Here is a 10,665-nt window from a genome sequence, read left to right as displayed (position 1 = left end):
TTACTGGTCTTTATGCAAACATTTTCTACAGGACGTTCTGGCAACATTCAAAATGTTCTACAGCGCAGGAGCATACTCACCATCGTCTGAAATTAACTAAATCTACCTCCATCCCTCCTGTTTGATGAAATCCTTTCAATCAGGTTTGGTGATGAAATAAAGGGATGTCCTTGCTGATCTGCAATACAGGGATATTTGCTTCTTCTGTCGTAAGAATCAAAGCAATAGTTGATTATCACTTCCTTACTGTTGTGGTTTCCCTCCTGAGCATTTTTAATTTCATCTCCTGTTTTCAGGACCTACTTCCTGCTTTTCTCAGCCAGTTCATCCTAAAGTACAGTTACATTCTGAGTAGTTAACATTCATTTATCTACAGACAGATCCTATGAATGAACTACGTGACAAATACAGATGATGAGCCTGTCCTTCAATCATGTGAGGACCATGAGACACAGTATAGTGGCGTGCGGTGAGGTCAGTGGCTGGGTAGGCACTGGCTATTATCAAAGCCAGATTTACTCACAAGTAAACCTTTATTAAGGCCAAGTCCACCAAACAAAAGCTGGCTCCAACAACCAGAGTGACATAGGCTATTGTGCCCCATGAGGCGGCGCACAATTGGCCCAGCGTCGTCCGGGTTATGGGAGGGTTTGGCCGGCCAGGATGTCCTTGTCCCGTCACGCTGTAGCTACTCCTTGTGGCAGGCTGGGTGCATGTACGCTGACTATGGTCACCAGCTGTACGATGTTTCCTCCGACACATTGGTGCGGCTGGCTTCCGGGTGTCAAGAAGTGCGGCTTGGCAAGATCGTGTTTCGGAGGACGCACGGCTCTCGACCTTCGCCTCTCCCGAGTCCGTACAGGAGTTGCAGCGATGAGACAAGACTGGAACTACCAATTGGATATCACGAAATTGGGGAGAAAAAGGGGTGAAAAAACCCCCAGCGAGGCCTATGCTGACCCTGTCCATCAACAGTGACTGGAGTCAAGAACGGCTGCGCTCGTCAACGATTTGAATGGAATTCAATGGATGGGAAGGAAGGCATGCACAATCTAGCATCTTTCCTGATGTTTTTATGTAGTTGTTACACATTTTGAGATTTTGAGCATAACAACCACCCGAATCATTGAGAAAAAACATTAGATAATTTTTTTGTTTGTTGATATCATTGTATTTTTTGGGGGGCTTTTCATAGCAGCTATTTCTTCATTAGATTATCACAGAGAAAGCACTGCCAACCTTGCCTACCCTACCTACTCTGCCTACCTTGATTGCAAGTCACTGACACTATCATCCACTACAACTACTTAATGTACTGTGCTAACTGCTAGCCAGGGTGCTTGACTGTTTGTGTATACAACAAGGTCACATTATACAGTATGTTGGAATATTTGAGTGTGTGGGTCACAATTTATTTTCTTTTTCCTTACCTCATGAGATGATCTGCATTTGACTACAAAAATCTTTTCAGAATTAGGATTTTTTTCAAATTGCTTTATCAGGAAGGTGGAAGCAGGTGGCAAAGAGTGTAGGAACTGGGAGAGAGATCACACAAATAGAACTTCAGGTTCAATTTACGGAAGCAGATCTCAAATTAAGATCGGAAGTGAAATATATATTTTCTGTCAGCAATACTCTATTTCCAGTATATGAATCCATGTCAAGTTACAAATGCACAAGAAATGGTGATGTCCATGAAACAAACAGTAACATAAGCTGTTCATCAAATTTACAGACCTATTGATCACTGGACAGGAAAACCTATATATGCCTGGACTGGATACTATCCTGTGGGCAGCCGCGAGGAGACATTAACTAGGTAAAAGGTCATGTACAGCCACAGGTCATGTACATGTAATACCAACAATGACCCAATTGCTCTTTCAGACAATGGGAGAATGAATCACCCATCTTACACCTCTAAGGGTGTGTCGCTACCTTCTTAGTACATAAACAGGTACCTGGTTCAAAAACCTAGAAAAAGCCTGCTTCTCTGTTTTTAGAAGTAATCCCTGAGGTAACTTGGCTGGACTTGAAATACCCTGTTGGTTCTGTGACCAAGGTCAACAGGATGATGAGCCCTGATGAGACCTAAACTTGTCTGAGACTTGAACCCTGTGACCCCAAGCCAATGCCTAGACTAGTAAGGCTAATGCACTGTTCTGGCAGGAGACCCAGGCTTGAACCCTATCAGTTACAAATAGGTGAATCCAATATAGGGCCTGATGTGTCATTACTTAAAGGGTGATGGAAGGTTTTTTATATTTCAGTCATGCTTATTCAGAGCAATTGGGGTTAAATTTCATGCTCAAGGGCACATCAGAGAGAAGGGCATCGAGATATGAAGTCTCATGTAGATGTTACCTCCCTTTAGCACAATACTTATGTTCCTCACAATGAAAAGGTCTCTTTCTTTCCTCAATAGAATTCAGTATGAGAGGTTCCTGTATTATATTTCAGCTCACCACTGAAGTATTACCTATTGCTTCCCTGCTCTTTCCAAGATCTTGCGGTTGGCGTGTATTTGCAGGTAGTAATAGTCTTGGAAACATTGCTACACACTAACGTAGGAATAAATCAATCAATCTGAGAGATTTATCAGTATAATGACAATACATAAAACATTGTGAAATACTCCAAGCTTCCCTACGGTCATAAGTATATTGCTTGTATTTGCACGTAAGAATACGTAAGGAAACAGTGACACAGTGTTACGTGACAATACTCCAAGCTACCTTTTCCAGCGGTGATACATTGCCCCGATACACTACATTGAAGCTGCAGTCTGCTGCCCAGTCTGGTCACCCCAGCCACTTGTTTTGGTAGACAGCCAAGGACTGGGACTGGAGAAATGTAAATCATCAAATCACAGTTTATTTAAAACATTTTAAAACACTGTGCATTTAACAAAAGCCTCAATACCCTTTACAAAAAAATGAATAAAGAAGTGTAACGCTCGTCGTAATCCTCCTCGTCTGAGGAGGAGCAAGGATCGGACCAAAGCGCAGCGTGGTTTGAAGACATACTTTAATTATTAAACGAAGACGAAAAAACACTTGACAAAATAATAAACGACGTGAACAAACGAACGAAAACAGTACCGTGTGGCGAACAAACACAGACACGGCAACAATCACCCACAAACAAACAGTGAAAACAGTCAACCTTAATATGGTTCCCAATCAGAGACAATGACAAACACCTGCCTCTAATTGAGAACCATATTAGGCCAAACAATAAACCCAACATAGAAACACATAACATAGAATGCCCACCCAGCTCACGTCCTGACCAACTAAACAAGACTGAACAAAGGAAATAAGGTCAGGAACGTGACAAGAAGAAAGCAAGAAACAACAGAGAATTCAAACTTAAGTATAACCACTCTCAAATTCATAGACAGAGCTATGGATGCAAATACGTTCCAAATATGATATCAAAATGAGAGTTGTAACCATGGTATACAGTGCTTGTTTATCACTAATTGATAACTGATTTAACAGAAACAGGAATTAGATGAAACAATATGCAAACAAAACTCAGATCAGGTAGTGTATGGGTGATGGAAATCCCACAAATAAACCGTGTTGTGCTCCGAACTCGCTCAACCAGTCAGGGAGGGCAGCGAAATAAGGAAGCCAGATTGGGTCAACAAGGAGAAGTCAAAAACCTGTTTGGTGGTTTGGAAAGGGTGATGTACGAAACCAGTTCTGAAACAAAAAGAGGGATATTTACAAGTGTTGCATGAGTTTTTTTTGTTTCTCCTGAGCCTGTCATTATATACCCTCAAATGTATTGTGATTGTGTAGCTGTAGAAGCATTTAATTTACATCCAGTTATTAACAACTTCAGTGCAACAAGTTCTATGTAATCAATAAATATCATATTTGTTTACTATTTGAAATGTATGACAATTACTAGACATATAGTATTACAAACAGCTGGTGAATGAGACTGAATAAAAATCACAAACTAAAGTTCAAGTCAAGATACTGTAAGTGGCTTTGCTACACTATACATTAAGTAGCAAAAATACCATGGAGTTTAATGGTATTCAAACGCATTGTGTAGTTACATAATAACTATACGTGTGACTTATTGAGAATTCCTTGTTTTATGTAAATGCAGTTTCAGTATATAGCTGAGAAGTTGCTGTACATTCTCGTTACCAAAAAGAAAAAACTACATCGTTGCACAAGTAATTCACTTTCAAGTTGCATGTCCTGTTTTGCCTTAACCCCATCCTGCAACCACACCTACCCATTGGAATCCCAGTTTGGTGGAGCTGGTCTGTGGATTTTATTTTCCTTTGAACCATAACCAACTCTCCACAGCCAGTTTGCTGCTGCTGCTCTGCTATGTCTCCACTCACTGGGTGACATCACTGGAGTTTCCCCTTTTGTGCTAGTAGCAGGCCGGGCATAAAAACGACAGGGCTTCTGGCAGAAGTCCATTCTAACAAACGAGCAAAACACAGGACACCTATCAAGCTACAACTCTGTCAAAACAGAAAAAGACATTTAGGAGATATTCGGGCAAATATTCAGTCGCTAGACTTTTCCACTGCCACCAAGCGCCAAGAGTTTGAACCTCGTTCTACAGCATTATGGAGGGGTATGCGATGACACCTGGAGACATGGAGAGGGGCCCTGTGTACAACACAACGGTGACAGCTGTTGCTGAGAGAAAGGCCTCCAGAGGTTGGCTATGGAGGCTTTGTGGGGTCCTCTTAATAGCAGCTTTATGTGCGGCAGCAGCCCTGCTCTTTGCCTGGTTTCAGCATGGAAGACTGGCAACGGTAAGGAACTCTAATGGGGCCAATATTTACCACATTTCTGAAATAGAGGACCGTACAATCAACTAACATCCTCTTGGTTGATTTCACAGATGCAGGACGAAATGGAGCCTCAACTGGAGATACTCATTGGTGCAAAAGGTGATTATTTGATTGACAGATGCCCTTTTTCATTGAATTCCTTCTCACAATAATTGCTTTAATCAAAGGTTACGGTTGTAGGCAACGTCATAGCTTTTGCTTGTGTTATTCATGGCTAATATGTTTCTCTCCCTCAGATACCCACCATACATTGAAGCAGATTGCCGGCAATGCAAAAGCAGCCATCCATTTAGAGGGTGAGTGACCTACAGCCTTTTGCAGCCAGCCTTGACTGTGTCTGTTGAAGGTTAGCAAATGTCTAGTGGGCTAGTATGTCTTAGTGTCTTTCCATTGTAGAAGCTAGGGGATTCTTTTTAAACCTCCCCATTCAAAAATAAGGTTTAAGGTTTAAAACCGTGTCTAGTGGGCTAGTAAGTATTTCTTTCTATTGGAGAAGCCCTAGGATATTTGTAAAACATTCCCATTGACAAAAACGAAACCACAACACAAGGAAGCAAAGAAGTTGCTTAATCATTAGCTTGTCTCTTGTTGCCACCAGAGTAAATTGACAAAAGCTTTGTAAGAAGAAATAGCTACCAGTTGGATCTGGGACCTCAAAGTTGTAACAATGAGCCTTTCTTCCCTCTACTGCCAGGTGAATACAATCCTAATCTTACCGCTGACACCGTGCAGTGGAGAAAGGATGACGGCCAGGCTTTTTCCCAGGGCGGGTTCGAGCTACAGGGGAACCAAATCCTCATCCCACACACTGGGCTCTTCTTCGTTTACAGCCAGGCTTCGTTTAGGGTCAAGTGCAATGGCCCGGGCGAGCATACCACTCCTCTGAGTCACGTTATTTGGCGCTATTCGGACTCCATCGGGGTTAATGCTAATCTTCTTAGCGGGGTAAGGTCAGTTTGTCAACGAAACTACGGTGATGCTGAGTCCAATAACGGCGAAGGCTGGTACAATGCAGTTTACCTTGGTGCAGTGTTTCAGCTGAATGAAGGGGACAAACTGTGGACTGAGACCAATCGACTGACCGACGTGGAGCCAGAGCAGGGCAAGAACTTTTTTGGTGTGTTTGCACTATGATGAGAGAGAGGCAGGCCAGAGGTGAATATTTGTTAAAACAGTTTTATGTTAAAACTCTTATTTTAGTATTGCAATTTTATGGTAACTGAGCAATCTTAAAGGAGATAGGTCTAATCTTAATGGTTATTTTTGTAAACTGCAATAGTTTGAGAAATTGTTATTGTTTTTCCATACATGATTGTCCATTCTCTGTATTGTAGATTTTGCACCAAATAATATTATGACTTCGGGTTATTTATATTAACTTAAAAAAATGATATTTACTATTTATATGAAAATACATATTAACTTTTAAAAATGATTTACTATTTATATGAAAATACACATTAACTTAAAAAAAATGATATTTACTATTTATATGAAAATACTATGGAGTACTGTAGTATAAGTTATTTTTATTCACATAAGTCTAGCAGTAGCCTATACTAGGCCTATCAGAATACATTACTACATATTAAGTTATTTAATTTAATGTACTGATGTAGTAATGTTTATTTAAATGTGATTGTGTTGTATTTCATTTGTCACCTATTCAGAGTGGTTGAATCAACTAATAAATTCCAAATGTTCTCAACTTTAGCAGACTCAAAGTTTGATTATATTTAATTGTGCAGTTTGGAGGGGACGGGGGGAGACAGGGGGGGTCTGGACATATCCAACTGTCTTATGTGGTTGAGGGTAAATAGGTTTTGACTTTAGCAGTAAATGAACACTAAGGGCTCTATTCATTCTATACATTTGAAGCGCTACAGACTCCGCGATAGACATGTAAAGGTCATTTCAGATTGAGCCGACATCTGCAGCGTTTACCGTGAATGCAGTCTCCGCCAAAGCGGGAACATTGCCTTTAAATTTCAATCACTCTGTAACGCTGAACTTCTGCAATGCAGATTGAATTGAAGCCCTACATGTGTTTTTGAGAAGCTTTGCACCAGAAACTGTGATACAAAGTGCCTCCCCAATAACTTCAGACCAAAACAAGGGAAATTCCCTTTTGTGTTTTTTCTCCTGCTGTGTCAGGTGAGACGGCCCACATATGCCATGCCTGGGGATTCCCCCACTGACTTTCTTCCTCCTCCTCGAAAGCATCATAGGTTTTCAGTCAGGTGGGTGGGTGGATGGGGCTGTAAACATCTGAGCTGAAATACTGTATGTGCATGAGAAAATATGTTTGTCCCAGAAACATCTTGTCTGTATCACATTCAAAATCAAATCAAATGTATTTATAAAGCCCTTCTTACATCAGCTGATATCTCAAAGTGCTGTACAGAAACACAGCCTTAAACCCCAAACAGCAAGCAATGCAGGTGTAGAAGCACGGTGGCTAGGAAAAACTCCATAGAAAGGCCAGAACCTAGGAAGAAACCTAGAGAGGAACCAGGCAACGAGGGGTGGCCAGTTCTCTTCTGGCTGTGCCGGGTGGAGATTATAACAGATGTCCAAGATGTTCAAATGTTCATAGATGACCAGCATGGTCAAATAATAATAATCACAGTGGTTGTCGAGGGTGCAACAGGTCAGCATCTCAGGAGTAAATGTCAGTTGGCTTTTCATAGCCGATCATTCAGAGTTTCTCAACCGCTCCTGTTGTCTCTAGAGAGTTGAAAACAGCAGGTCTGGGACAGGTAGCACGTCCGGTGAACAGGTCAGGGTTCCATAGCCTTAGGCAGAACAGTTGAAACTGGAGCAGCAGCATGGCCAGGTGGACTGGGGACAGCAAGGAGTCATCAGGCCAGGTAGTCCTGAGGCATGGTCCTAGGGCTCAGGTCCTTCGAGAGAGAGAGAGAAAGAAAGAAAGATGTGGATTGGGAGTCCCATAGGGCAGCGCATAATTGGCCCAGCGTCGTCCGGGTTTGGCCGGGGTAGGACCTCATTGTAAATAATAATTTGTTCTTAACTTAACTGCCTAGTTAAATAAAGGTTAAAAAAATTATAATAATAAAAATATTGTCCCAAGATGAGATTGCCATTTCGCATGACCCTTTGCAGCTGGCTGTTGTGTAACATGTATGTCTGCCTTTCACTTTCAGCTCATATTGCGATCTCAATCTTTGAGTTCATATTGCCTTTTAATTGGAAATTACACCAATACCCATTGGTTAATAGGTCAATAAATTATGAAGTGGAAGCATATTGTATGATTGACACAGAGGCTCTTAGTAATGGACTGAAATTACTTTTAATTCTAGATTACAATTTTCCTCAATCGCTTTGGCTCAATTCTCAAACGAGAATAATTTTTTTCAAAACATTAAGTTCAAATCTCTGAACAGTTCATTTCTTGTTCACACCAGATTTGAATTTCTTATTCATTTAAGCAAATTGCATGTGTTTTGGCACACGTGTGCAAAAGAGTAAGTACAATTGTCTACAATTTGCACAATAACTACATGCACATGGCTTGCTGATCAAACCTGATGAGTTGATTCTCAGTGAAATTGTCATACTCTTCACAACTTCTAAACATTCTTTCATCGTGTGAGCCGTCACATGTAAAATGATCCATTCAATTACCAAACTCTGTCAGACATACATGTATATTCCATAAATATCTATGCCATGGAATGTTTGTGATGTCTGATAAATTGACAAATGACCTGCCAGGTGACATAGTAATGAAATCGGAATCACAATCTTACCAATCAACCAATCAAGTTTGGAAGCATATATATGGAGCTTGCCCACAGCACAATCACTACCATTTTTGAACATGGAGAAACATCACAACCCTGAACAGCAGCTACATGCTCGTGGAAGAGAAAGAAGATGTGTAAGAATGTGTGGTGGTGGTGTTAGGGGAAGACATAATAGAGGAAGAGGTAGAAGGCAAAGAATAAAAGTCCCTGATGAAATCAGAGCCACATTGTGGACCATGTCATCAACCACGGTCTGACAATGGAAGAGGCTGGTCATAGTGTACAGCCTAATGTAAACAGGTCCACAGTGTCATAAACCACGGTCTGACAATGGAAGAGGCTGGTCATAGTGTACAGCCTAATGTAAACAGGTCCACAGAGTCATCAATTGTGCAAACATTCCGTAGGGAAACAGGTGAATATGTACTCGTTTACTTTTGTTACAGCATTTCATTCACAACAATACAGCAACTATTGTAAAGGTAAATGCAAGTCTGAAAATCACAATGTACTGTAAGATATGTTTGAGGAATACACAGTAATACAGCACCATTTGAATACAATATACTGTCTGTAACATGGTCTATTTGTGAGTTCTACATGTCATATATAGGACTGCACAATGACCTCATGCTGGTGGCAGAGCAGCAGTATTCAGCCATCAGCAAGAACAAGAAATTTGCAACATGGTCATAGCCAACAATTCCATCAGGCTAAGAGAGATCCAAAGTGCAATCATAAATGACGACAATATCTTCGCAAATGTCAAATCTGTCAGCATTTCCATTATAGACAGAGTTTTGGAGAAGAAAAAAAATCTAATGACTATGAAACAACTCTACAAGGTGCCATTTGAGAGGAATAGTGAAGGAGCTGCGGTACCAGTATTGTCAGGTTCTGCTTTTCTTTTCTTAGTCAACCTTGTGTTCTTTTTCTTTGTGTTCTGGAACGTAGCCCTGTCTTTCATTTTTGTTCATTGATTTCACCTGTGTTCGTTTCTCACCTGGTCTCATCAGCTCCCTATTAAGTTCAGTTCTTTCTGTTTGTATGGTTGAGGTATTGTTTGTTTTTTGATTACCTACCTGTGTTTGACCATTTCCTGCATGTGACCACAATTCCTGCCTTCTGCGACGGCTTAATAAACATCTGCCGCGCAGATTTACTGAGTATTCATTACAAGTATGTCCAGGTAAACCATTGGTGTCCACGTGGTATATTGTACAGGGAGTTTTACTGTACTTCAATGATGCCTGTATATACTTCTTGAAGTTGTAGATACTCATAAGAACAGAAAACATTTATACTTTACTGAACTGTCTGATTCTAGAATAGTTTTACATAGCATAAGTTTATATTTTGTTTCTGTGTTACTATATAGAGAATAATGGAGCTGGAAGGACATGAAATGACCCACATTCTTGTTTTTGTGGCCGAGGCTGGGTTCAATCTTTCAATCTTACGTGTGCTGCCATTTCTGAGAATGGTGTGAGCACACATTCCACACATTGTGCTCTGTAACACCCAACTTCTCCTGGCCTTCCTAAATACACTTTACAGAGACCTAATGCCAGCACACGAAAGAGTTAGACTGTATTTGGCAAATTCTGTAATTGTGTGGGATAATGTCAGCTTCCACCGACCCAACAGTGTTCGGGAATGGTCTGCTGCGCATGAAATAATAACAATGGAGTTCCTTCCACCATCCTCCCCATTCCTGAATCCGATAGTTTTTGTTCAGCATGGAGGTGGAAAGTGTATAACTATCTGGCACAAGGTTAGATGCCATGAATGCTGCTTGTGAGGACATTTCAGGGGATGGTTGAGCCATGCAAGGAGATTCCCCCCCCCCCCCCGGTGCATCGCAAGGGAAAACATCAAATGTGCTGTTGACGAATCTCTGGCCAGACCAACAAGAGTGACAGGCTGTCCACCAAGAAGATGGGAACTTGTAGTGTTACAAACTGTGAGGTACAATTTATTGTTTTTTACAGCACTGTTGTTGTGGGGGTTTTACATTTTTTGTTGTTGCATGGATGTCATCTTGTGGCAAATATTCTG

General features: G+C 41.1%; 1 protein-coding gene across 1 annotated transcript; it reads left to right on the top strand.

The window, feature by feature from the left end:
* The first annotated feature begins 4,431 nt into the window (after positions 1-4,431).
* On the top strand, positions 4,432-6,195 carry LOC120047582 (tumor necrosis factor-like). The gene is made up of 4 exons (XM_038993119.1): positions 4,432-4,798; positions 4,888-4,936; positions 5,074-5,133; positions 5,532-6,195. Exons 1-4 carry the CDS (start codon positions 4,607-4,609, stop codon positions 5,969-5,971), a joined length of 741 nt encoding a protein of 246 aa, XP_038849047.1. The 5' UTR covers positions 4,432-4,606; the 3' UTR covers positions 5,972-6,195.
* Positions 6,196-10,665: the final 4,470 nt, after the last annotated feature.

This window comes from Salvelinus namaycush, chromosome 5 (assembly GCF_016432855.1).
Source record: "Salvelinus namaycush isolate Seneca chromosome 5, SaNama_1.0, whole genome shotgun sequence".
Lineage (NCBI taxonomy): Eukaryota > Metazoa > Chordata > Actinopteri > Salmoniformes > Salmonidae > Salvelinus > Salvelinus namaycush.
Note: the sequence above shows the minus strand (reverse complement) of the source record. Positions and strands in the feature narration are given on the sequence as shown.

Excerpts from the sequence above, each read along its gene's own strand:
- LOC120047582 (XM_038993119.1), top strand. The coding sequence starts at position 4,607 with ATGGAGGGGTATGCGATGACACCTGGAGACATGGAGAGGGGCCCTGTG. Across the intron at positions 4,799-4,887 it reads AGCATGGAAGACTGGCAACG|ATGCAGGACGAAATGGAGCC; the intron begins GTAAGGAACTCT and ends TTGATTTCACAG. Across the intron at positions 4,937-5,073 it reads GATACTCATTGGTGCAAAAG|ATACCCACCATACATTGAAG; the intron begins GTGATTATTTGA and ends TCTCTCCCTCAG.